Source organism: Salmo salar, chromosome ssa04, assembly GCF_905237065.1.
Source record: "Salmo salar chromosome ssa04, Ssal_v3.1, whole genome shotgun sequence".
Lineage (NCBI taxonomy): Eukaryota > Metazoa > Chordata > Actinopteri > Salmoniformes > Salmonidae > Salmo > Salmo salar.
In genome coordinates, this window is record NC_059445.1 from 6,343,949 (window position 1) to 6,371,034 (window position 27,086).

Genomic DNA, 27,086 nt, shown 5'->3' on the forward strand with positions numbered 1-27,086 from the left:
TTGGGTTAAGGTCACTACAGTATAAACTCAGTATATACCAGGTTATGAGGTTGCTAGGTGTTGGGTTAAGGTCACTACAGTATAAACTCAGTATAAACCAGGTTATGAGGTTGCTAGGTGTTGGGTTAAGGTCACTACAGTACAAACTCAGTATAGACCAGGTTATGAGGTTGCTAGGTGTTGGGTTAAGGTCACTACAGTATAAACCAGGTTATGAGGTTGCTAGGTGTTGGGTTAAGGTCACTACAGTATTAACTCAGTATAAACCAGGTTATGAGGTTGCTAGGTGTTGGGTTAAGGTCACTACAGTATAAACTCAGTATAGACCAGGTTATGAGGTTGCTAGGTGTTGGGTTAAGGTCACTACAGTATAAACTCAGTATAGACCAGGTTATGAGGTTGCTAGGTGTTGGGTTAAGGTCACTACAGTATAAACTCAGTATAGACCAGGTTATGAGGTTGCTAGGTGTTGGGTTAAGGTCACTACAGTATACACTCAGTATAGACCAGGTTATGAGGTTGCTAGGTGTTGGGTTAAGGTCACTACAGTATTAACTCAGTATAAACCAGGTTATGAGGTTGCTAGGTGTTGGGTTAAGGTCACTACAGTATAAACTCAGTATAGACCAGGTTATGAGGTTGCTAGGTGTTGGGTTAAGGTCACTACAGTATAAACTCAGTATAGACCAGGTTATGAGGTTGCTAGGTGTTGGGTTAAGGTCACTACAGTATAAACTCAGTATAGACCAGGTTATGAGGTTGCTAGGTGTTGGGTTAAGGTCACTACAGTATAAACTCAGTATAGACCAGGTTATGAAATTGCTAGGTGTTGGGTTAAGGTCAGTATCAACTAGGTTGTGGGGACTGTCTGGTAATTAGTCAAATCTTATGTCATTGGTGTAGAAAAAGTAATAATCAATATGCTAGATGTATTATAAACATTGTATTGTGAAGACATGTTTTATTTAGTTAATGTCATTACACTAGACCAAAACCTGTCTAGCTGTGTGTTGAATTACACTGGACCTAAACCTGTCTAGCTGTCTGTTGAATTACACTGGACCTAAACCTGTCTAGCTGTCTGTTGAATTACACTGGACCTAAACCTGTCTAGCTGTCTGTTGAATTACACTGGACCTAAACCTGTCTAGCTGTCTGTTGAAATACACTGGACCTAAACCTGTCTAGCTGTCTGTTGAATTACACTGTACCTAAACCTGTCTAGCTGTCTGGTGAAATACACTGGACCTAAACCTGTCTAGCAGTGTGTTGAATTACACTGGACCTAAACCTGTCTAGCTGTATGTTGAATTACACTGGACCTAAACCTGTCTAGCTGTATGTTGAATTACACTGGACCAAAACCTGTAGCTGTATGTTGAACACTAGAGTGTATTATTCAGGAAGGATTTGGAATGTTGAATAAAAAAACCGATTCCGATTCTAGAACCTGGAGTATTCTGGAATGCTTCAGCCAGATGTTCTGGAAGAGTGTAATGTTGATGTGATTGTGACATCATCACACCTTGACCACAGCCTTGCCGATGTTGTCCCCCTGTAGCATGCCCATGAAGGCAGCAGGCATGTTGTTGAAACCACTGGTGATGTGTTCATTGCATCTCAGCTTGCCCTGAAGGATCAACACAAACATTTTATTCTCCTTCTCCTCCTCATCATCATAATCATCATCACCGCCATCATCACTGTCATATTCATCCTCACCACCATCAGGCTTACACAGTCTTTAAGAACTGTTTTCCTGGATTCACTTAAAACTACTTTCAGAAGGAATCTTTACTGGATGGGTTTCTATTGTATCCTGAATGTCCTGAACACTGGTAATAGAACACTGGTAGCAGAACACTGGTAATAGAACACTGGTAATAGAACACTGGTAATGGAACCCTGGTAATGGAACCCTGTCCCTGAATCTCAGTCATCCAGGCCAATATTGTCACTAGTACCAGAACACTGGTAGCAGAACACTGATAATGGAACACTGGTAATAGAACATTGTTAATAGAACACTGGTGATGGAACACTGGTAATATAACACTGGTAATGGAACCCTGTCCCTGAATCTCAGTCATCCAGGCCAATATTGTCACTAGTACCAGAACACTGGTAATGAAACACTGGTAATATAACACTGGTAGCAGAACACTGGTAATATAACACTGGTGATAGAACATTGCTAATAGAACACTGGTGATGGAACACTGGTGATGGAACACTGGTGATGCAACACTAGTAACAGAACACTGGTGATGGAACACCGGTGATGGAACACTAGTAATAGAACACTCATATAAGAACACTGGTAATAGAATACTGGTAATGGAACAATCAAATAAGAACACTGGTAATAGAACACTGGTAATAGAACACTCATATAAGAACACTGGTAATAGAACACTGGTAATGGAACACTCATAAGAACACTGGTAATGGAACACTCAAATAAGAACACTGGTAATGGAACACTGGTAATGGAACACTGGTAATAGAACACCGGCAACGGAACACTGGTGATGGAACACCGGCAACGGAACACTGGTGATGGAACACTCAAATAAGAACACTGGTAATAGAACACTGGTAATGGAACACTGCCAATATTACCAGTGTTATATTGGCAGTAATGGAACACTGCCAATATAACACTGGTAATATAACACTGGTAATGGAACACTGGTAATATAACACTGGTAATGGAACACTGCCAATATAACACTGGTAATATAACACAGGTAATGGAACACTGCCAATATAACACTGGTAATGGAACACTGCCAATATAACACTGGTAATATAACACTGGTAATATAACACTGGTAATGAAACACTGGTAGCAGAACACTGGTAATATAACACTGGTAATGGAACCCTGTCCCTGTATCTCAGTCATCCAGGCCAATATTGTCACTAGTACCAGAACACTGGTAATGGAACATTGCTAATAAAACACTGGTAATGGAACATTGCTAATAAAACACTGGTGATGGAACACCGGTGACGGAACACTGGTGATGGAACACTGGTAACAGAACACTGGTGACGGAACACTGGTGACGGAACACCGGTGACGGAACACTGGTGACGGAACACTCATATAAGAACACTGGTAATGGAACACTGGTGATGAACACTAGTAATAGAACACTCATATAAGAACACTGGTAACAGAACACTGGGATGGAACACTAGTAATAGAACACTCACATAAGAACACTGGTAATGGAACACTGGTGATGGAACATTAGTAATAGAACACTCATATAAGAACACTGGTAACAGAACACTGGTGATGAACACTAGTAATAGAACACTCACATAAGAACACTGGTAATGGAACACTGGTGATGGAACATTAGTAATAGAACACTCATATAAGAACACTGGTAATGGAACACTGGTGATTGAACACTAATAATAGAATACTAGCAATAGAATCCTAGTAGAACCCTCTCTCTGTACCTCAGTCATCCAGGCCATCAGCCTCCTCAGTGACTGCTGGTGTTTGTGTTTCCAGCGAGCACACAGGAAGCCCTCCATCCTCAGCTGTTTGAAGATCATATAGGTGTGTACATACGGCCCTAAAATATAAACACATACAGTAGCCAAATATTAACAAACATTTCTACGGATTCAGTTATACAGATACAGTAAGATCATATGGGAGTGAACTAACAGCCCTGGCATATAAACAAATACCTGTCTGTGGTGTAGTGTTGTTGTACTCTATGGTGCAGTATCCTGTCTGTGGTGTGGACAGTATACCTGTCTGTGGTGTGGACAGTATACCTATCTGTGGTATGGACAGTATACCCGTCTGTGGTGTGGACAGTATACCCGTCTGTGGTGTGGACAGTATACCCGTCTGTGGAGTGGACAGTATACCCGTCTGTGGTGTGGACAGTATACCCGTCTGTGGTGTGGACAGTATACCCGTCTGCGGTGTGGACAGTAAACCCGTTTGCGGTGTGGACAGTATACCCGTCTGCGGTGTGGACAGTTTACCTGTCTGTGGTGTGGACAGTATACCTGTCTGCGGTGTGGTGTCGTTGTACATGGAGATGCTTCCACACACAGCTATTCTGCCATACTCTCTCATCTGAGGCATCACTACACTGGAGAACTTCCCACCAACCTAGAGAGAGAGAGAGAGAGAGAGATTGAGCTTTGATACACACACACATACACACGCATGTCCACAAACACGCATGTCCACACACACGCATGTCCACATACACAAAGAATGCGTGTGTGCGAGTGGTGCAGCGACCTCACGTTCTCAAAGTAGCAGTCGTATCCGTGTGGCGCGGCCTCCCTGAGTGATTCCTCCAGAGAGGTGACAGTCTTGTAGTTGAAGACCTGGTCAAAACCCAGCTGCTTTAGATAGGACACCTTGGTATCTGTCCCCGCACAGCCCACCACTCTGCAGCCCTGAGGACGGACACACACACACACACACACACACACACACACACTATACATTATGAAAGTCACTGGTAACACACAGAGACACATGGAATGTAGAACATAACTTGTCCTCATCTTCAGGAAGCAACTAACACTGTGGAGACGTTGTGGGAACGCTCTGGGAACGTTGGGGGAATGTTGTACCTTGATCTTGGCGATCTGTCCCACCACTGAGCCCACGGCTCCTGCTGCAGCGTTCACCAGAAGAGTCTCCCCCTTCTTTATCTCACACACCTCCTCTAGTCCATAGAGAGCTGTCAGACTAGAGAGATATCATCATCATCATCATCACCATCAGCACTATTATAACCACTAATGTATATCACACACCTCCTCTAGTCCATACAGAGCTGTCAGACTAGAGATATCATCATCATCACCACCATCATCACTATTATAACCACTAATGTATATCACACACCTCCTCTAGTCCATACAGAGCTGTCAGACTAGAGAGATATCATCATCATCATCATCATCATCAGCACTATTATAACCACTAATGTATATCACACACCTCCTCTAGTCCATACAGAGCTGTCAGACTAGAGAGATATCATCATCATCATCATCATCACCATCAGCACTATTATAACCACTAATGTATATCACACACCTCCTCTAGTCCATACAGAGCTGTCAGACTAGAGAGATATCATCATCATCAGCACTATTATAACCACTAATGTATATCACACACCTCCTCTAGTCCATACAGAGCTGTCAGACTAGAGAGATATCATCATCATCACCACCATCATCACTATTATAACCACTAATGTATATCACACACCTCCTCTAGTCCATACAGAGCTGTCAGACTAGAGAGATATCATCATCATCATCATCATCAGCACTATTATAACCACTAATGTATATCACACACCTCCTCTAGTCCATACAGAGCTGTCAGACTAGAGAGATATCATCATCAGCATCATCATCATCAGCACTATTATAACCACTAATGTATATCACACACCTCAACCACACAGGGCAGTCTGCATATCTATCTATCTATCTATCTATCGAAATCCATCCATCCATCCTACCCAGGCATGCCGATGGCCCCCAGGGCCAGGGAGAGGGGGATGTCCTGGGGCCAGTCTGGCAGCACAGGGGTCAGCTCTGCCCCATCACACACCCAGTGACTCCTCCATCCACAATCACTGACCACATGGCAGCCGACTGGGAAGCTGGGGTTATAGCTTTGGATCACCCTGGAGAGAGAGAGAGAGAGAGAAAGGTGAGTGTGTGTCAACATGAGTGTCAGTCAGTATGTAGTGTGTCAACATGAGTGTCAGTCAGTCTGTAGTGTGTCAACATGAGTGTCAGTCAGTCTATAGTGTGTCAACATGAGTGTCAGTCAGTCTGTAGTGTGTCAACATGAGTGTCAGTCAGTCTATAGTGTGTCAACATGAGTGTCAGTCAGTCTATAGTGTGTCAACATGAGTGTCAGTCAGTCTATAGTGTGTCAACATGAGTGTCAGTCAGTCTGTAGTGTGTCAACATGAGTGTCAGTCAGTCTGTAGTGTGTCAACATGAGTGTCAGTCTATAGTGTGTCAACATGAGTGTCAGTCAGTCTGTAGGGTGTCAACATGAGTGTCAGTCTATAGTGTGTCAACATGAGTGTCAGTCAGTCTGTAGTGTGTCAACATGAGTGTCAGTGTATAGTGTGTCAACATGAGTGTCAGTCAGTCTATAATGTGTCAACACGAGTGTCCGTCAGTCTGTAGTGTGTCAACATGAGTGTCAGTCAGTCTATAGTGTGTCAACATGAGTGTCAGGCAGTCTGTAGTGTGTCAACATGAGTGTCAGTCAGTCTGTAGTGTGTCAACATGAAAGTCAGTCAGTCTATAATGTGTCAACACGAGTGTCAGTCAGTCTGTAGTGTGTCAACATGAGTGTCAGTCAGTCTATAGTGTGTCAACATGAGTGTCAGTCAGTCTGTAGTGTATCAACATGAGTGTCAGTCTGTAGTGTGTCAAAATGAGTGTCAGTCAGTCTGTAGTGTGTCAAAATGAGTGTCAGTCAGTCTATAGTGTGTCAACATGAGTGTCAGTCAGTCTGTAGTGTGTCAACACGAGTGTCAGTCAGTCTATAGTGTGTCAACATGAGTGTCAGTCAGTCTGTAGTGTGTCAGCATGAGTGTCAGTCAGTCTATAGTGTGTCAAAATGAGTGTCAGTCAGTCTGTAGTGTGTCAACATGAGTGTCAGTCAGTCTGTAGTGTGTCAACATGAGTGTCAGTCAGTCTGTAGTGTGTCAGCACGAGTGTCAGTCAGTCTATAGTGTGTCAGCACGAGTGTCAGTCAGTCTAGTGTGTCAACATGAGTGTGTCAGTCTATAGTGTGTCAACATGAGTGTCAGTCAGTCTATAGTGTGTCAAAATGAGTGTCAGTCAGTCTATAGTGTGTCAACATGAGTGTCAGTCAGTCTGTAGTGTGTCAACATGAAAGTCAGTCAGTCTATAATGTGTCAACACGAGTGTCAGTCAGTCTGTAGTGTGTCAACATGAGTGTCAGTCAGTCTATAGTGTGTCAACATGAGTGTCAGTCAGTCTGTAGTGTATCAACATGAGTGTCAGTCTGTAGTGTGTCAAAATGAGTGTCAGTCAGTCTGTAGTGTGTCAAAATGAGTGTCAGTCAGTCTATAGTGTGTCAACATGAGTGTCAGTCAGTCTGTAGTGTGTCAACACGAGTGTCAGTCAGTCTATAGTGTGTCAACATGAGTGTCAGTCAGTCTGTAGTGTGTCAGCATGAGTGTCAGTCAGTCTATAGTGTGTCAAAATGAGTGTCAGTCAGTCTGTAGTGTGTCAACATGAGTGTCAGTCAGTCTGTAGTGTGTCAACATGAGTGTCAGTCAGTCTGTAGTGTGTCAGCACGAGTGTCAGTCAGTCTATAGTGTGTCAGCACGAGTGTCAGTCAGTCTAGTGTGTCAACATGAGTGTGTCAGTCTATAGTGTGTCAACATGAGTGTCAGTCAGTCTATAGTGTGTCAAAATGAGTGTCAGTCAGTCTATAGTGTGTCAACATGAGTGTCAGTCAGTCTGTAGTGTGTCAACATGAGTGTCAGTCAGTCTGTAGTGTGTCAACATGAGTGTCAGTCTATAGTGTGTCAAAATGAGTGTCAGTCAGTCTGTAGTGTGTCAACATGTGTCAGTCTATAGTGTGTCAACATGAGTGTCAGTCAGTCTGTAGTGTGTCAACATGAGTGTCAGTGTATAGTGTGTCAACATGAGTGTCAGTCAGTCTATAATGTGTCAACACGAGTGTCCGTCAGTCTATAGTGTGTCAACATGAGTGTCAGTCAGTCTATAGTGTGTCAACATGAGTGTCAGTCAGTCTGTAGTGTGTCAACATGAGTGTCAGTCAGTCTATAATGTGTCAACACGAGTGTCAGTCAGTCTACAGTGTGTCAACATGAGTGTCAGTCTATAGTGTGTCAACATGAGTGTCAGTCAGTCTATAGTGTGTCAACATGAGTGTCAGTCTGTAGTGTGTCAACATGAGTGTCAGTCAGTCTATAATGTGTCAACACGAGTGTCAGTCAGTCTGTGGTGTGTCAACATGAGTGTCAGTCTATAGTGAGTCAACATGAGTGTCAGTCAGTCTATAGTGTGTCAACATGAGTGTCAGTCTGTAGTGTGTCAACATGAGTGTCAGTCAGTCTATAGTGTGTCAACACGAGTGTCAGTCTGTAGTGTGTCAACATGAGTGTCAGTCTATAGTGTGTCAACATGAGTGTCAGTCAGTCTATAGTGTGTCAACATGAGTGTCAGGCAGTCTGTAGTGTGTCAACATGAGTGTCAGTCAGTCTATAGTGTGTCAACACGAGTGTCAGTCAGTCTATAGTGTGTCAACATGAGTGTCAGTCAGTCTATAGTGTGTCAACACGAGTGTCAGTCAGTCGGTAGTGTGTTTGCATCCACATGCTCGCCTCCCTCCCCCATAATGTACCCTTACTTGGCAACTTGTGATCCAATCATCACGTCTCCCTCCTTCATCATCGTCTGGCTGTAGGGTCTCATGTAAGGGTCCACACTGAGGAACACAGCCTCCAACAGCACCTGAACAGTGGTCTATTCATTAGTACACACCGTAGCGAAATATTTTGCAACTGAAAATATTTTGCTACAAAAATGTGTAATTTGTTAAGGGGTGTATTCATTAGTGGACACCGTTTTGCAAAGAAAACACGTGTTTTTTTGTTGGAAATATTCTGATTAGTCCCACCCCGTTTCGGCCCAGATAACCTGTTTCTAGTACAAATGTATTAACCACAGGTTATCAAGTCATTTCACATGCCATGGAACATGTTAGAATTGCAAAAGGAACGTGTTCATTTTGTGTGAAGTTCCCGGTAGGGCTTCAGTACGTGTCCAAGACCATTTACCCCTCTGGGGCATTAAAGGGCAATTCCGCCACTTTTCAACTTCATATTCTTTATCTCCAGCACCAATCCAGTGTCTACATGTGAAAACAGTGTGTTTCTGTGATCCGTGGTTAAAAAGAGAAGAAGGTCCTCAAAAAGTATTCTGTGACGTCACAGGGTAGAATTAAAACAGTGATTTCTTGCTCCCCGTGTCACTGCAAATCTCAGTGTTGGAAAAACACTGTTTTAAAATGTTTTAACTTTTGATGATGTCATCAAGTAGAACCTTTTTAAAGTTATATATTTTTTCTACAAAACATAGAAATGCAGCATTTCCACATATGTAGACACTGGTATTGTGCTGCATATGATGAAGATAAGGTTGGAAAATTGTGGATTTGCCCTTCAAAGTCGATCCTATCCTATCCTATCCTCACCTGTCCATCCCTGGGCTGCGGCAGCGTCTCCTCCCTCAGATGGAAGTCACTAGCCTTGGGGAAACCCTGGAAGTGCTGGTGTAACGTCCAGGCCTTGGACACAACCATGGTGCTCTGCTCCTCAGGTCTAAGACAGTAGATCTGTAGAGACTGGCTGGAGGGAAGAGGAGGAGGAGACTGAGGTCTGAGTGTATGAGAGAGACAGAGGGAGATGTAGAACATGTGTTGTGTGCCTTGGGTTGAAATCACAGGGTAAATATTTGCATTCCTTTGTGCATATGCTAATAAATCCTATCACAGCTATGTTTACTCAGGGCAGGTCACGAAAACGACTTTGTACCAATGTTTTCTATGGGCAAGTCATGAAAACTATTGTTTAGCCATGTTTACTCAGGGCAAGTCATGAAAACTATTGTTTAGCCATGTTTACTCAGGGCAGGTCATGAAAACTATTGTTATGACATAAAAACAGATGAAGCTACTTTGGGTTGGGAGCAAAAATACATTTTCATTCTCTTGTAATTCATTCTCATTCTCTCTTGTAATTCAAATGATTCTATTTCATTACCTGAATATGCTGATTACTGCAGCATAAAACTCAGGGGCGCAACTTTGGTTTTTTGAAGTGGGGGGGGGCATAACAATAAATATATTATTAACAGCCTACCCGACCGCTCGGAGACGTCCGCATGGTCCTAAAGCACACATTTGCCTTGTTTTGTATCACATTCCAATGATAAAACTGTGTGGGAGAACATTGAAATTTCTTCATGCTCCCGTCCCCAGTGAAAGTTGTGCCCCTAATAAAACTGAAGAAGTAAGTCCAGCTATCCTAGTCTTCAGACTCTACATTTTATTTATTTATTTAACTAGGCAAGTCAGTTAAGAACAAATTCTTATTTACAATGACGGCCTACCCCGGGCAACACTGGGCCAATTGTGCAGCGCCCTATGGGGCTCCCAATCACAGCCTGATGTGATACAGACTGGATTCAAACCAGGGTGTCTGTAGTGACACCTCTTGCACTGAGATGCAGTGCTTTAGACCACTGCACCACTAGGGAGCCCGTGTACCTCGAGTACATTCCTTACCAAGCTATATTTCACTGTGTAAAGCGTATGAACTATTGTCATCTATGTTTTCTATTAAAGAATTTGGTAATTGAATGGAATAGACATCTAAGCACTGCCACTGTGGATTTCAGAAAGCTTCATTTCAGCTACTTTGCAACAGTGTTGCTATGGGTTACTATATAGGTGGCTGTAAGGACTTTGATCTCGAATGCATCTCGAATGTCCACTTCATACAGAGAAATGACACCCCAGCAATGAACTAAAGCAGCCGTTCAGAATGAAATATAGTTGTGATGAATGGGCTTTTATGGAATGCAATATATGCACGTGTTCAGACAAGACAATTCAACCCAAGGCTGGTCCCAGATCTGTTTGTATGCCAACTGTAGCCAACATGAAACCAACTCCTATTCCTATAGTCGTTGTCTGTGGTTGAAGTTGAATTCTTGGTTTGAAACAGACGACCAAGCTATTCTGTGCTAGCCTTTATGCTTAATGTTAAACTGATCAATATGTGTTGTTTGCATCCGCTACAAGACCATGGTGATTGCCTACGGAGCTGTGAAGGGAACGGCACCTCCATACCTTCAGGCTCTGATCAGGCCCTACACCCAAACAAGGGCACTGCGTTCATCCACCTCTGGCCTGCTGGCCCCCTACCTCTGAGGAAGCACAGTTCCCGCTCAGCCCAGTCAAAACTGTTCGCTGCTCTGACACCCCAATGGTGGAACAAGCTCCCTCACGACGCCAGGACAGCGGAGTCAATCACCACCTTCCGGAGACACCTGAAACCCCACCTCTTTAAGGAATACCTAGGATAGGATAAAGTAATCCTTCTACCCCCCCCTTAAAAGATTTAGATGCACTATTGTAAAGTGGTTGTTCCACTGGATATCATAAGGTGAATGCACCAATTTGTAAGTCGCTCTGGATAAGAGCGTCTGCTAAATGACTTAAATGTAATGTAATGTAATGTTAGTTCAATGTTTCTCAGGCGTCAACATGCGGAATAGACCTACTTCAGCAACAACAACAAAAAGGCGAGGAGCTGAGGAACCCTACCTGTAAACTACATGCGTGCTGGTAAGCATCTCATCCAAGCAGCCAGATAACGGAATGGGACTAGTCCAACTTTTAGCTAAAGCGAATCCACACTCGTACGAAATCCGTTAGTAAACGCGTAATTACGCCACCGCGAAATCGACTGAATGAGTGTAGGCCAACGTCTCCTAAACGCGGAACATGTAAATTCGATAAACCTTTGTACTAGACAAACACTGAATATTAGGGTAGAAAGTGTGGATATGTCTGTTTACTTTACCGTTTGGTCCGTGCTTGCGCGTCTGCTGTTTCAGTTCAGGCTCGCCCACGTCTGCTGGAGAAAGTTGGCTTGTCGGTGGATCTCAGGATTGGATATAGTAGCCGATCTGTTGCAGTGTCCGGAAGGGAACTGTGGGCTTTGTTACTGGCGTTGGAGTTATAACGTTGCCTAACCTTTCACCCTAATATTTCCTCACCGACCTCATTGAACAGTGGCACGCTCTGCAGTGACAGAAGTCTTAGCCTAATGCTACGTCCATAACCAAGTGGAAAGGTAGTATTTGCCATGTACGACTTGGAAAATTCCTCTTGAACGTCCCCTCCAACTGGTAATTACTAGATATGCTGACCTCTGACGTCACATACTAAGAAAATGACCTCCAGAACAGCATTTTTGGCAGTTAAATGCAACAATAAAAAGCAATCTATGAATATCGTTTTGTAACAATAATAATTTGTTTACAAGCATGGTTAATGCAGTTTGTTGGCTTTTAGCCAATTGCAGTTTCTCAATGAGTTCAAAGCATGTGAATGCATCCAACGTGTATTACGACTTCACAACTGGTACTTAGCACCTTCCCACTTTGTTATGAACGCAGCATTTCTCCGTCAACTTATGCTGCATTCATAACCAAGTGGGAAGGTAGTGTCGTTAATACTAGAGGTGTGCCGAGTAGGCAGACAAATTAGTGTTTTTTATTTAACATTTATTTAACTAGGCAAGTCAGTTAAGAACAAATTCTACAAATGAGAAAAATTCAAATAAGAACTAATTATTATTTACAATGACGGACTACCCCGGCCAAACCCGGACGACGGTGGCCCAATTGTGCGCCACCCTATGGGACTCCCAGCCGGATGTGATGCAGCCTGGAATCGAACCAGGTACTGCAGTGACACCTCTTGCACTGAGATGCAGTGTCTTAGACCACTACACCACTAAGGAGACCGAGTGGCGTAAAGGATATGAGCAATTTTCTTGATACGATTATGATTAGAGTATTTTTTGTATTATTCGTGATCGAAAAAATATATACATTTTCGTGTGCCAGCACTTATCTTTCTCATGTCAGTCAGTCAAGTGAGGTGCTGCTACATCGTCTAAATAGCTCAACTGGCTAGTTTGCCTGTCTGTAAAGAGAAGGGCGGGCTGTATATTGATCCTGCTGTTCTGATTGGATAGAGTGAAGCTGTATTTCCATGTCCACTCGCTTCATAATTTCACCCGATCACTTTCACTTCTGTTTCGGTGTGATCATTCACGTTAGCCTGCTGCTATGATAATTCACATGGCAAGGACGTTTGCTATCAAGCTATCAATGTGCTTAATATCTAACAAACGGGCGAGGGTAGGGAAAAAAGATGAAACGCGCATTCTGACTGATAGCAAAATGGTCTGTCCACTGCAAGTTGAGGACACAGACACAGGTCAAACACACACACCCCTCCGCAACTCCTAATCTGCAGGTTGTTTGGCCTATAAACGTACAGGGAGAAAGGTATTTGCCAACTACTTAGGCATGTTAAAACATTGACGTTTTTTACAAGCACGAGTATCATCCGATCCGACTGTCAACTGTCAATTTACAGATAAGATTACGAATACGAGTATGGCCATGTCGGCACACCCCTAGTAATTACCAGTTGGATGCATTCACATGCTTTGACCTCATTGATAAATGCCGATAAGTTAATGGCCAACAAGTTGCTAGCTATTTGTTTAACCTTCATTTGACTAGGCAAGTTAGTTAAGAACAAATTCTTATTTACAATGACAGCCTACACCGGCCAAACCCGGACGACGCTGGGCCAATTGTTCACGCCCTATCGGACTCCCAATCACGGCCGGTTGTGCCTCTAGCACTGAGATGCAGTGCCTTAGACCGCTGCGTCACTTGGGACCCCAAGTGTAAACTAAGTGTTCAAAAAACATATTGATAGATAGTTTTTTATAAATAATGTTTTGTTGTTAAATTTAACTGCCAAAAATGCTCTTATCGAGGTCCTTAGTAGGTGACATCAGAGTTCAATATGTGTGAGAAGTTGAAGCTCAGAGATTTCCCACTAGTAATTACAAGTTGAAGGGGCATTAAAGTGCATTTTTCCCAGTCGTATGTGGTAAATACCACCTTCCCACTTGGTTATCAATGCAGCATAACATTAAAAAACATTAGTGCGTCTGTGGTAGCAGTGGTAGCCTAGCCCTAGAAACAGTATGCCAAATTTAGGATATTGACTTACATTTGGATATTGTCTTTTTTATTTAAATGTTTATTATTAATATCATACGTTTGGCATTCTATTTATAGGGATATTGGCAGCATATTGTTGCACATATTTCATTTTATTCTTCCACCTCCACATTAATCGATTAATCACTTTTTTTTCCCATAGTAGCTGATAGTCATAGGCCTAGCTCTGGTCCAGGGCGTTAGTGCGCGTTTCACTTCTAAAATAACGCTTTGAACACACCGACTGTAATAGCGCAAAATAGTATGCTGCGTCATCTAGATATGTGTGCAACAAAAGTTCAACATTCACCTTCTGCTACCATTTCTGTCAACCCGTTTACGCATACGTTCGATAAATCCAACGTATTGCAACAGCCTCTGCAACGCAATCGTGCAAGGCAAACGCAGCGTTCTATTGGAAATGAATGTACTTCTGGTTTACCAAAACGCAAAACTTCAGTCACTCTGTTCAAAGCGTAAGATAGAAGAGGAATGCGCACTAACGCTCTGGACCAGAGCTATGGAAGGAGGAACTGAAGATTGAAGCTCCAATCTATTTCGCTAGGTGGCGACAATAGTCCAGACAAAGTATCAAGGATTTTCTACACACCGATACACCAAGGCTTTTGCACTATTATTACCAGTACAGCGTAATGGTCTGTAGGGACCTATTATATTACCAATACAGCATACATGGTCTATACTAACATATTATATTACCAGTACAGCGTACATGGTCTATACTAACATATTATATTACCAGTACAGCGTACATGGTCTATACTAACATATTATATTACCAGTACAGCGTACATGGTCTATACTAACATATTATATTACCAGTACAGCGTACATGGTCTATACTAACATATTATATTACCAGTACAGCGTACATGGTCTATACTAACATATTATATTACCAGTACAGCATACATGGTCTATACTGACGTTGTACTGTTAAATAATAAGCTGTTACGTTTCTTTGCTAATACATCAGGATTTCTATTACTTAAGCTGCTTCGCCAGTCCACTTAACTCCATAACAGTTTCTGATAATATAATGTTGGGATTTCATTACAAAATAAAAACATAAACAGCCTAAAATTCTCGTTTGAATATCCAATGTGACTAAATTATGTCGCCGGCTGGGTTTTGAACCCGGGTCATATGTGCAAGAGCAGACTGTGTTAGCCCACCATGCTAAGATAAGGGTCAAGTTACCTATGGTTGTTTTCCCCAATCACTTTGCCAAATTTTCACAAGAATGAGCTTAACACAAAAATCTAAAACAGATCATCAAAATGTCTCATGTTTCAAAACACATAGTTACAATGTGGACGGTGTCTTCTCACACATCCAGTGGAGGGTCGTTGTGCATGGTACGTCGTTCCAACTCTTTAGTGGGTCTGATACCTTCTTTGAGAGTTGAGCGCAGTCTTCACCCTGATCTGCATCATTTGGTTCCCCATCCCTCCAATACCTATAAACAAGACAACAAAATAGACGGCAAAAAGTAATTAAAAAAGCAATCAAACAGGCTACAGCACAGATAGACGGTAAAAAGTAACCTGGAACAACACAGATAATCAGACGGTAAAAAGTAACCTGGAACACCACAGATAATCAGACGGTAAAAAGTAACCTGGAACAACACAGATAATCAGACGGTAAAAAGTAACCTGGAACAACACAGGGAAACAGAAGGTAAAAAGACATCCAACACATACATATGACATTTACATTTTAGTCATTTAGCAGACGCTCTTACCCAGAGAGACTTACCGTTGGTGCATTCATCTTAAGATGACAAGGTGGGACAACCACATATCACAGTCATAGTAAGTACATTTTTCCTCAGTAAAGTAGCTATCCGCAAAGTCAGAGTTAGTAAGGGGTGAAAAAGTAAAGTGTGAGTGTTAGTTCATGAAAGGCTTTTGGGGGGGTGTGATGGGGGGGGGTATGTGGGATGATTTAAGCTACTTTCTGAAGAGGTCGGCTTTCAGATGTTTTTTGGGAGATTGGCAGGGACTCTGTTGTCCTAGCTTCAGGGGGAAGAGATTGGACTGGGCTTCCGTAAAGGTTGGCCAAGAAACCAGAGGTGGGAGAACTGAGTGCTCGGGTTGGGAGAGAGCTGATCAGAGATGCACGCTCAAGTCTTTTGAACAGAAAATAGAAAAAGGATACCGGTCTGTAGTTTTTGATGTCAGAGGAGTCGAGTGTTGGTTTCTTGAGGAGGGGATTGGATCGGGACATTTTGAAGTCAGGGACGCAGCCAGTGGTCAGGGATGAGTTGATGAGGGAGGAGAGAAGGTCTCCAGAGATGGTCTGGAGAAGGGAGGAGGGGATGGTGGGCAGGTTGTCGGGTGGAAGTTACATTTTCCTCCTTTTTCACTCAGCTGCCCACAGCCCTGTTCTGTAAGCTCGCAATGAGTCACAGCCACAGGGCAGGAGGGGAGGGCCGAGCCGGCCGGGAGGAAAGGGGACAGTGCGAGTCATAGGATGTGGAAAGGGAGGAGAGTAGGGTCAAAAAGCCAGAATCGGGAGACAGGAGGGAGAAGGATTTAGCAGAAGGGAGAGATGATAGGATAGAAGATGAGAGAGTAGCGGGAGAGAGAAAGAGTGAAGATTGCGACGGCGCATGGCCATCTAGATAGGGGCTGAGTGGTTAGGGATGGAGGTGAGGGAGACAGAAAAGGAAAGAAAGTAGTGATCAGAGACCTGGAGGGGGTTGCAGTGAAATTAGTAGGAGAACAGAGACCTGGAGGGGGTTACAGTGAGATTAGGAGGAGATCAGAGACCTGGAGGAGGGTTACAGAGAGATTAGGAGGAGATCAGAGACCTGGAGGAGGGTTACTGTGAGATTAGTAAGAGAACAGAGACCTGGAGGGGGGTTACAGTGAGATTAGTAGGAGAACAGAGACCTGGAGGGTGTTGCAGTGAGATTAGTAGGAGAACAGAGACCTGGAGGAGGGTTACAGTGAGATTAGTAGAAGAACAGAGACCTGCAGGGGGGTTACAGTGAGATTAGTAGGAGAACAGAGACCTGGAGGAGGGTTACAGTGAGATTAGTAGGAGAACAGAGACCTGGAGGGGGTTGCAGTGAGATTAGGAGGTGAACAGCCTCTATTAAAGTTGAGGTCAAGCGTATTGCCTGCCTTGTGAGTGGGAGGGGACTGGGGAAAGGTGAGGTCAAAAGGGGCAAGGAGAGAAAACGAATCGGAAATGAAGGAAAGAAATGAATCAAAGGCAGACGTCAGGAGGTCTAAGTCGCCAAGTACGAAGAGCGGTGACCCATTGTCAGTAAATAAGCTTTAAGATGTCAAGCTCATTGAGTAACTCTCTAAGGGCACCTGGTGGGCGATAGATAACAACAATGTTAAGCTCAAGTGGACAATTGACAGTGACAACATGAAATTGAAATGAGGAGATGGACAGGTGAGAGAGGGAGACAAGAGAAAATCTCCAGTTAGGAGAACTGAGTAGTCCTGTGCCATCACCACAACGACCAGATGCTCTCGAACTATGAGAGAACACGTAGTCAGATGAAGAGAGAGCAGTTGGAGTTGCAGTGTTCTCTTGGGTGATCCATGTCTCCGTCAGAGCCAAAAAGTCAAGGGACTGAAAAGCAGCATAGGCTGAGATGAACTCTGCGTACTTGACCGCAGATCGGAAAACCAGGAATTCCACATGGGTTGTGCGTGCATGGTACACTAAATTAGAAGTGTTGTAGTCAAAGGGTGGGGAGTGTCTGTAAAGCCTACAGGGAGAGGAGCGAACAGGTACACACTAATAGTTGCCAAATCTACAAAAGAGCAGGAGAGGAGGAACCACCCCCTCCAATACAGCCACTGATTACCAAAACAACAACAGTCCCAAATTGCCCTGCCCCTTAATCCTGGTTGACGGGTCAACAATCACCTGGAAGTTATGAGCAGTCAGCAGTTCACGCACCAAGTGCTTAAAGTAGATGGCCCTAGCTAGGGAAAAGACAGTACTAGACAACAACAAATTAGGACAAATGATATGTATCACTCCTGGAGATATCATGAGCTATAAAATTAGCTATAACATTAATCACACTGAGATGGAGCCTCAGAAACTGGTTATGTACACTCAGAAAAAAGAGGTGAAGCCACTCCCCCTTCAATTCAGGAGTCCTAGCTATAGAAGGAAGCACATAGAAACAGACAGTAAAAAGTAATCCAATACCAACACAGATAATCAGACGGTAAAAAGGAATTTGTTACAAATTAGACTGTAAAATATCATCCAGAACAAGTTCACTCACGTAGTGCCAGGTGCTGATGATTGGCCTAATGCGCCATCGTTAATCCACTCCCAAACCCCCTCTGTATTGGTGTCATGGAAACCAAGATAGATGTCCAGGCATCCACTCCATTCATGGATAAATTCCTATTGTTTTGTCACAAAGAAAATATCCAGTCACAAAGAAAAGATCTTGAATCACATACAAACATACTTTTGTGTCAGGATTATTCACATTTTATTTTGGAGGGGGGGCTTGCAAACATTGGTTAAAGATAGTGACATGATAAAGTGAAAAACAAACAGGAGTTGAAATAGAAACAAAATGTTGAAATGATCAAAACATATATTGACTAACTCCCTCTCACCTGTTCCTTTTTGCTGTTAATGATCACCAGGTGTGCTCCTCGCTTCAGACAGTCCTGCCTGCTCTCTGTCCAGGATTTCTTCTCAGTAGAGAGGTAGTACCAACTGGACTCAAACTTCTGCCATCCTTGGGGACAGGAGCGTAGAGGTTATTTCATGACAAACCCATGATAGCGATCACATTTGTCTACATCAGGGACAAAATAGCACCTTATTCCCATACGTAGTGCACTACTTTCAACCAGGACCCAAATGGCATGGTCATTTAGAAACAACAGTGTCCTTGGTGACTTTCAGTGGGAATGGAAGCTTGTCCTTTCAGTTCCCCAAACTGTTTTGACCTAGATTCAATCAGATCAAGTGTTAAGGCGACTGCAGACAGCTGCATAGCGGATGTTTTGCTTGTGTTGGAGGTGGAACTGTGTTAGAGCCGTGAGTGGCTGCTCTTGTGACCAATGTCACGAAGCCACAACCACCTCACTTGTGTTAGAAGTTCAGAACGAGAAAGTGTAGGCTATATAGAAATAATGATGCTCGAATGGAAAAATCATTCAAATAAATAATGCAGATTCTATCATTAGAATCATTACAGTGTTCGAATGTGTAAACAAGGCTGCATGGGATCTCTTAATGCGAATCTGTGCAGCCAATTGCAATGTCTGCATTAGGTACACTGAGTGTACAAAACATTAGGAACACTTGCTCTTTCCATGACATAGACTGACCAGGTGAATCCAGGTGAAAGCTATGATCTCTTATTGATGTCACCTGTTAAATCCACTTCAGTCAGTGTGGATGAAGGGGAGGAGACAGGTTAAAGATGGATTTTTAAGCCTTGAGACATGGATTGTTTATGTGTGCCATTGAGAGGATTTATGGGTAAGACAAAAGATGCCTTTGAACGGGGTATGGTAGTAGGTGGTAGTAGGTGTCAGGCACACCGTTTTGAGTGTGTCAAGAACCGCAAAGCTGCTGGGTTTTTCACACTCAACAGTTTCCTGTGTGTATCAAGAATGGTCCACCACCCAAAGGACATCCAGCCAAATTGACACAACTGTGCATTGTAGTCAGTATGGACCAGCATCCCTGTGGAATGCTTTTGACACTTTGTAGAGTCCATGCCCTGAAGTGAGGCTGTTCTGGGGGCAAAAGGGATGAAAGTCAATAATAGGAAGGTGTTCCTAATATTTTGTACACTCAGTGTATAATGCCAGGAGCTGCTTGTGGATTTGACAGCTCTAACGCAGTTCCACCTCTGACACCATCAAAACAACTGCTATGTGGATGTCAGCTAAACCGGATCTGATTAAATATACCCCTTACTGAACATGAACTGATCTGCTCTAGTCTATTTGAAATATCCAAAACTCAAAAAATATGCTTTGCTTGGTTGCTTTCCACAGAAACCTTTTTTTAAACAAAAGTCTGACCCCTACTTACTGAGAAATGAACCATCACACCAAAAGGTCATTTTTGATTAATCAACACAGCTCCATCCTGTTTACTTTCCAAACACTGGGAAGACACACATGACAAACCAGATGCCTACTCAGCAGCCTGGTATCAACTGATAAGCGTCCACAGCCAGCTGCCTTCGCAGAAGCCTGATATCAACTGATAAGCGACCAGAGCCATCTAAGTACACATAAATCTGTCTTTGCTGACAAATCTAGGTGTTTTTGCCAACTCTTTGAATAATCTACATCAAAGGTTCTTAAACATTTTCAGCTCAAGATCCAAATTAGAAATTGACCTTACTCCCATGACCTAAATTGTCCTCCAATGTCCCAAATTATGAAGAAATAGTGTGTAGATGTACTCATAACTTGCAACCCACCTCCCACATGCTCAGGGCCCACTTTCAGTCCCGACCCATAGTTTAAGAAACTCTGGTCTACATGCAGAGTATTGCACAATTGATCATCCAACTAATGAAATTATCAGATTTATCTTGTATCCGTTACATGTCCGTTTAGGTTAAAAATCCATTGTGTTGGATGGGCACAGCATAAGTTAAAAATGAAATAACACTCATTTCGAGGTAATCCAATGGATTACATTAAATGACTTGTATTGTAATCCGTCCAACCCTGATCGGTAAAAATACACAAAATCAAGCGCACCTAAAATATATATTCTTTAGAAAACAATTAGGCTGCTATTTGGATCAAGCCAGGCCCCCAGTGTCCGATCTGGAGCATGAAGTCAAGTGCTCTGTTGGTCGCCCACTGCATAGCAAACTAGCAGTGCCCAAAAAACCCTGGTCTGCCTTAGAAAGACGAAATCCATTACGATCGCTAGAACGGCCCCATTTTTTAAGATGCTGTTTTGGGCTCAACAATTTGTTTACTAAGATCAAGTTTGATCCCCTAGGTGAATTATTTGAAAGTTTTCTACAAATCGGGATATTTAATTAAATAGTGATAAATTCTGATCACTATGTTGTCATCACACAGGACCACGTGCTGACACAGACCAATCACGGGCCGGCAGGCTTAGAGGAGGCTCACGCCCTGATACACGTGCTCTCAGGCAGGATGAAAACGACTACGTCGACCATGATGCTTTGCTAGTTACGGCTGCTTTCAACGTGATCCTTAGCGATTTTCTGGGTGACATTCAGCCCCATTCAGCAATATGGCACGCTTCAAATTAAAATAATTACGGCTTCATTCGCCATCAGAAATTCTCCATAATAAATGAGTGGACGACGTCAGCGTTATCACTATGTACTGGTCTTAATGTCTATGGATCTAGCAGATCTGGAGTACTGTGAAACAGTCGATTGATCTAGCACAGTGGTTCCCAAACTTTTTATAGGCCCGTACCCCTTCAAACATTCAACCTCCAGCTGCGTACCCCCTCTAGCACCAGGGTCAGTGCACTCTCAAATGTTGTTTTTTGCCATCATTATAAGCCTGCCACACACACGCTATGCGATACATTTATTAAACATAAGAATTAGTGTGAGTTTTTGTCACAACCCGGCTCGTGGGAAGTGACAAAGAGCTTCTATAGGTCCAGAGCACAAATAATAATATAATAATAATAAATAGTTTTGCTGTTTATTTAGCCATCTTACATATAAAACCTTATTTGTTCATCAACAATTGTGAATAACTCACCACAAGTTAAGGAGGAGGGTGTGCTTGAAAGGATGCACATAACTCTGCAATGTTGGGTTGTATTGGAGAGAGTCTCAGTCTTATATCATTTTCCACACACAGTCTTTGCCTGTATTTAGTTTTCATGCTAGTGAGGGCCGAGAATCCACTCTCAAATGGTACATGGTTGCAAAAGGCATTTTTGTCTTAACAGCACGGTTTGCCAAGGCAGGATATTCTGAGCGCAGCCCTATCCAAAAATCTGGCAGTGGCTTCTGATTCAATTCTATTTTCACTTTATCGCTTGTTGCAATTTCAATGAGGCTCTCTTGATCAGATATTGGTAAGTGGACTAGAAGCAGGGCATGAAAGGGATAACGAATTCAGTTGTTTGTGTCGTCCTTTTCGGGAAAGTACCTCCGTAATTGTGCACCCAATTCACTCAGGTGCGTCGCTATATCATATTTGACATTGTCCATAAGCTTTAGTTCATTTGCACACAAAAGAATCATACAATGCTGGAAAGACCTGTGTATTGTCCTTGTTAATGCAGAAAGAAAATAGATCCAGCTTCTTAATCATAGCCTCAATTTTGTCCCGCACATTGAATATAGTTGCGGAGAGTTCCTGTAATCCTAGATTCAGATCATTCAGGCGAGAAAAAACATCACCCAGATAGGCCAGTCATGTGAGAAACTCGTCATTATGCAAGCGGTCAGGCAAGTGAAAATTATGGTCAATAAAGAAAACTTTAAACTCGTCTCTGAATTAAAAAAAACGTGTAAATACTTTGCCCCTTGATAACCAGCGCACTTCTGGTTATGTTGTAAAAGCGTTACATGGTCGCTGTCCATATCATTGCATAATGCAGAAAATACACAAGAGTTCAGGGGCCTTGCTTTAACAACTTAACCATTTTCACTGTAGTGTCCAAAACATCTGTCAACCTGTCAGGCATTCCCTTTGCAGCAGGAGCCTCTCGGTGGATGCTGCAGTGTACCCAAGTGGCGTCGGGAGCAACTGCTTGCACACGCGTTACCACTCCACAATGTCTCCCTGTCATGGCTTTTGCACCATCAGTACAGATACCAAAACATCTTGATCACCAAAGTCCATTTGATGTCACAAAGCTGTCCAGTACTTAAAAATATCCTCTCCTGTTGTCCTGGTTTCCAGTGGTTTGTAGAAGAGGATGTCTTCCTTAATTGACCCCCATAAACGTAACGGACATATACCAGGAGCTGTGCCAGGCCCGCCACGTCTGTTGACTCCTTCAGCTGTAACGCATATAATTCACTGGCTTGTATGCAAAGAAGTAATTGTTTCAAAACATCTCCTGCCATGTCAGTGATGCGTCGTGAAACAGTGTTGTTTGATGAAGTCATTGTCTGTATAGTCTTTTTGGCCTTTTCCCCCAGCATTGTCCCAGCCATGTCCACGGCAGCAGGAAGAATTAAGTAATCCACAATAATATGGGGCTTGCCTGTCCTAGCCACTCGGTAGCTCACCATATAAGACGCTTTTAGCCCCTTCTTATTAATGGTATCTGTTGCTTTTATACATGTCTTACTACTCGAAAGTCGTCTTTATTCTCGCTCCAAAAACTGTGGCTTATTTTTCAAATTGTCATGTTTGTTTCTAAATGTCTGCACAAGAGTGAAGGTTTATGGTTAATGTGATTGGATGTTAATTATTTTACTAGGCTACCTGTATTTTACAAGGTATTGTTTTTTCGCTGAACACTAGATGGTTTAATTTTATTTTTTGCAGTGAAACGAGGCTACTCAGGCGAGAGAAAAAAAACTCACCCAAATGTATAGCCCCGTTGGAAAATATAAATGTACTGTTTGAAAATGTGAATCATTTAAAAAAATGTGGATCACATTTTTATTTGGCGTACCCCCGACAGCATTGCGCGTTCCCCAGTTTGGGCAGACCTAATCTAGCAGATCTGGAGTACCACAAAACAGTCAAGTCATTTTACAGTTTCTTACCACTGCTCTGTTTGTTTAGCTCTTCCTTCAAGTGGTCTCTCTCTTTAGTCAGGGTGTTGTAACCGGTCTGTAGCTGGTCTCTCTCTTTAGTCAGGGTGTTGTAACTAGTCTGTAGCTGGTCTTTCTCTTTAGTCAGGGTGTGGTAACTGGTCTGTAACTGGTCTCTCTCTTTAGTTAGGGTGTTATAACTGGTCTGTAGCTGGTCTTTCTCTTTAGTCAGGGTGTGGTAACTGGTCTGTAACTGGTCTCTCTCTTTAGTCAGGGTGTTACTACTGGTCTGTAACTGGTCTCTCTCTTTAGTTAGGGTGTTAGAACTTGTCCTTAACTGGTCTTTCTCTTTAGTCAGGGTGTTGTATCTGGTCTGTAGCTGGTCTCTCTCTTTAGTCTGGTTGTTGTAACTGGTCTGTAGCTGGTCTCTCTCTTTAGTCAGGGTGTTGTAACTGTTCTGTAGCGGGTCTCTCTCTTTAGTCAGGTTGTTGTATCTGGTCTGTAGCTGGTCTCTTCCTTTAGTCAGGGTGTTGTATCTGGTCTGTAGCTGGTCTCTCTCTTTAGTAAGGTTGTTGTAACGGTTCTGTAACTGGTCGCTCTCTTTAGTCAGGGTGTTGTATCTGGTCTGTAGCTGGTCTCTCTCTTTAGTCAGGGTGTTGTATCTGGTCTGTAGCTCGTCTCGCTCTTTAGTCAGGGTGTTATAACTGGTCTTTAGCTGGTCTCTCTCTTTAGTCAGGTTGTTCAAACTGGACGTCTGGAATCTCTCTGCAGAGTAGTAATGACCAATGATTCGGTTATCTGTCAAAATAGAAACATATCGATTTTTTTGACAATTTTATAAAACGAAATTCAGCCACACGAGTGGATATGGTATACACATGTGCTTACATCACTGAGGACAACACAGTAATTTCCCCACTGTGGTCATTTGAACATCTAAATATTGAACTACTGATGATGAAGAATGTAAACTCAGCAAAAAAAGAAACGTCCTTTCACTGTCAACTGCGTCTATTTTCAGCAAACTTAAAATGTGTAAATATTTGTATGAACATAAAAATATTCAACAACTGAGAAATAAACGGAACAAGTTCCACAGACATGTGACTAACAGAAATTGAATAATGTGTCCCTGAACAAAGGAGGGTCAAAATGAACAGTCAGTATTGTCACGACTCCTACCGAAGGTGGCCCCCCCTCCTGCTCGGGTGGCGCTCGGCGGTCGTCATCACCGGCCTACTAGCTGCCACTGATTCCCTTTTTGTTTTACCCCCTTTTCGTTATTAGGTGCACCTGTTCCTAGTTGGGCTGATTAGCGGGCTTTATTAGCCAGCAGGCCCGCCTGCTCTTTGTGCGGGATTGTTTCTCTGTTTGCTTTGCTTGGTGACACTCTGATTTTGTATTTTGCAGTAGTGCGTGTGTTTGCGCCAACAGTGTTTTGTCCCCTGTGTTTGGGGCACCTTGTTTTGTTGTGCTCTTTGATCGCTGTTTTGGGAAGGCTTGTGTTTTAGCCGTTGTGGTTATTAAAGCCACTACCCTGTATCGCTGCTTCCTGCATTTGATTCCTCCAGTATGACACCCAAGCCTTACAAGTATCTGGTGTGGCCACCAGCTGCATTAAGAACTGCAGTGCATCTCCTCCTTATGGACTGCACCAGATTTGCCAGAAGCCCTCACCCGCCGATCCAACAGGTCCCAGACGTGCTCAATGGGATTGAGATCCGGGCTCTTCGCTGGCCATGGCAGAACACTGACATTCCTGTCTTGCAGGAAATCACGCACAGAACGAGCAGTATGGCTGGTGGCATTGTCATGCTGGAGGGTCATGTCAGAATGAGCCTGCAGGAAGGGTACCACATGAGGGAGGAGGATGTCTTCCCTGTAACGCACAGCGTTGAGATTGCCTGCAATGACAACAAGCTCAGTTCGATGATGCTGTGACACACCGCCCCAGACCATGACGGACCCTTCACCTCTAAATCGATCCTGTTCCAGAGTACAGGTCTCGGTGTAACGCTCATTCCTTTGACGATAAACGCGAATCCGACCATCACAACTGGTGAGACAATACCGCGACTCGTCAGTGAAGAGCACTTTTTGCCAGTCCTGTCTAGTCCAGCAACGGTGGGTTTGTGCCCATAGGCAACGTTGTTGCGGGTGATATCAGGTGAGGACCGGCCTTACAATAGGCCTACAAGCCCTCAGTCCAGCCTCTCTCAGCCTATTGCGGGAACAGTCTGAGCACTGATGGAGGGATTGTGCGTTCCTGGTGTAACTCGGGCAGTTGTTGTTGCCATCCTGTACCTGTCCCGCAGGTGTGATGTTCGGATGTACCGATCCTGTGCAGGTGTTGTTACACGTGGTCTGCCACTGCGAAGATGATCAGCTGTCCATCCTTTCTCCCTGTAGCGCCTGTCTTAGGTGTCTCATCGTATGGACATTGCAATTTATTGCCCTGGCCACATCTGCAGTCCTCATGCCTCCTTGCAGCATGCCTAAGGCACATTCACGCTGATGAGCAGGGACCCTGGGCATCTTTCTTTTGGTGTTTTTCAGAGTCAGTAGAAAGGCCTCTTTAGTGTCCTAAGTTTTCATAACTGTGACCTTAATTGCCTACCCTCTGTAAGCTGTTCGTGTCTTAACAACCGTTCCACAGGTGCATGTTCATTAATTGTTTTTTATGGTTCATTGAGCAAGCATGGGGAACAGTGTTTAAACCCTTTACAATGAATATCTGTGAAGTTATTTGGATTTTTACGAAATATTTTTGAAAGACAGGGTCCTGAAAAAGGGCCGTTTCTTTTTTTTACTGAGTTTATTAGTGAAAACATAATAAACGTATAAACTTACAGTAGACAGACAGGCCTATGATCCCAGCCAGTAGGAGAACACACAGCAGCCCCAGACACACTGCAGCAACTCCGGATGGTCTCTTCCACCACTGAAAATTAGCTGAATCTCAAGGTATTACAAACTCTCTCGGGTAATGTTATTTTATTTTTTTATATATCATCCAGAATTGTAAGGGGACTAATAGGTTCTCGTCTGAGAAAGTGGTGTGTGTGTGTGTGTGTGTGTGTGTGTGTGTGTGTGTGTGTGTGTGTGTGTGTGTGTGTGTGTGTGTGTGTGTGTGTGTGTGTGTGTGTGTGTGTGTGTGTGTGTGTGTGTGTGTGTGTGTGTGTATCTGTACTTGCATTGATACCTGAAAATGTAACACCAATGTAATCCTTTTTTCTGGGCTTGTTGGCATATGTGTCTTTATCAATATCCATGGTCTGCATTGTTGGATTCTCCACCTGTGTTTGTACAGATTGTCTCTTACATTTTTACACTCAAATGTGTATCTGTGCCTTATGTATCGTTATTTGAAATACTGGAGGTGAGCTTGACGTAGTTTATTTACTCATTACAGAGGAAACAATGGGATAGTCCCAAACGTACAAACTCAATT

At 43.2% G+C, this 27,086-nt stretch overlaps 1 protein-coding gene across 12 annotated transcripts in view; it reads right to left on the bottom strand.

Annotated features, from left to right (window-relative positions):
* The window catches only part of LOC106591609 (prostaglandin reductase 1), a 123,073-nt gene that overhangs the window by 95,648 nt on the left and 339 nt on the right, over positions 1-27,086 (bottom strand). Inside the window, exons 2-15 of one of the 12 annotated variants that reach the window (XM_045716372.1) lie at positions 26,838-26,931; positions 26,486-26,587; positions 23,648-24,433; positions 18,552-18,676; positions 18,206-18,330; positions 15,248-15,397; positions 9,293-9,446; positions 8,447-8,550; positions 5,535-5,702; positions 4,627-4,744; positions 4,291-4,446; positions 4,045-4,150; positions 3,478-3,596; positions 938-1,630 (exon numbers count right to left, since the gene is read on the bottom strand). In XM_045716372.1, the coding sequence (XP_045572328.1) occupies positions 1,520-1,630; positions 3,478-3,596; positions 4,045-4,150; positions 4,291-4,446; positions 4,627-4,744; positions 5,535-5,702; positions 8,447-8,550; positions 9,293-9,446; positions 15,248-15,397; positions 18,206-18,330; positions 18,552-18,676; positions 23,648-24,433; positions 26,486-26,587; positions 26,838-26,916 (2,403 nt within the window). In that variant the 5' untranslated portion in view covers positions 26,917-26,931 and the 3' untranslated portion in view covers positions 938-1,519. Of the gene's footprint in view, positions 1-937; positions 1,631-3,477; positions 3,597-3,948; positions 4,151-4,290; positions 4,447-4,626; positions 4,745-5,534; positions 5,703-8,446; positions 8,551-9,292; positions 9,477-11,687; positions 11,997-15,247; positions 15,398-18,205; positions 18,331-18,551; positions 18,677-23,647; positions 24,434-26,485; positions 26,588-26,837; positions 26,932-27,086 lie in introns of those variants that run through there. The other 11 variants (XM_045716369.1, XM_045716367.1, XM_045716370.1 and 8 more) reach the window with 11 other exon arrangements.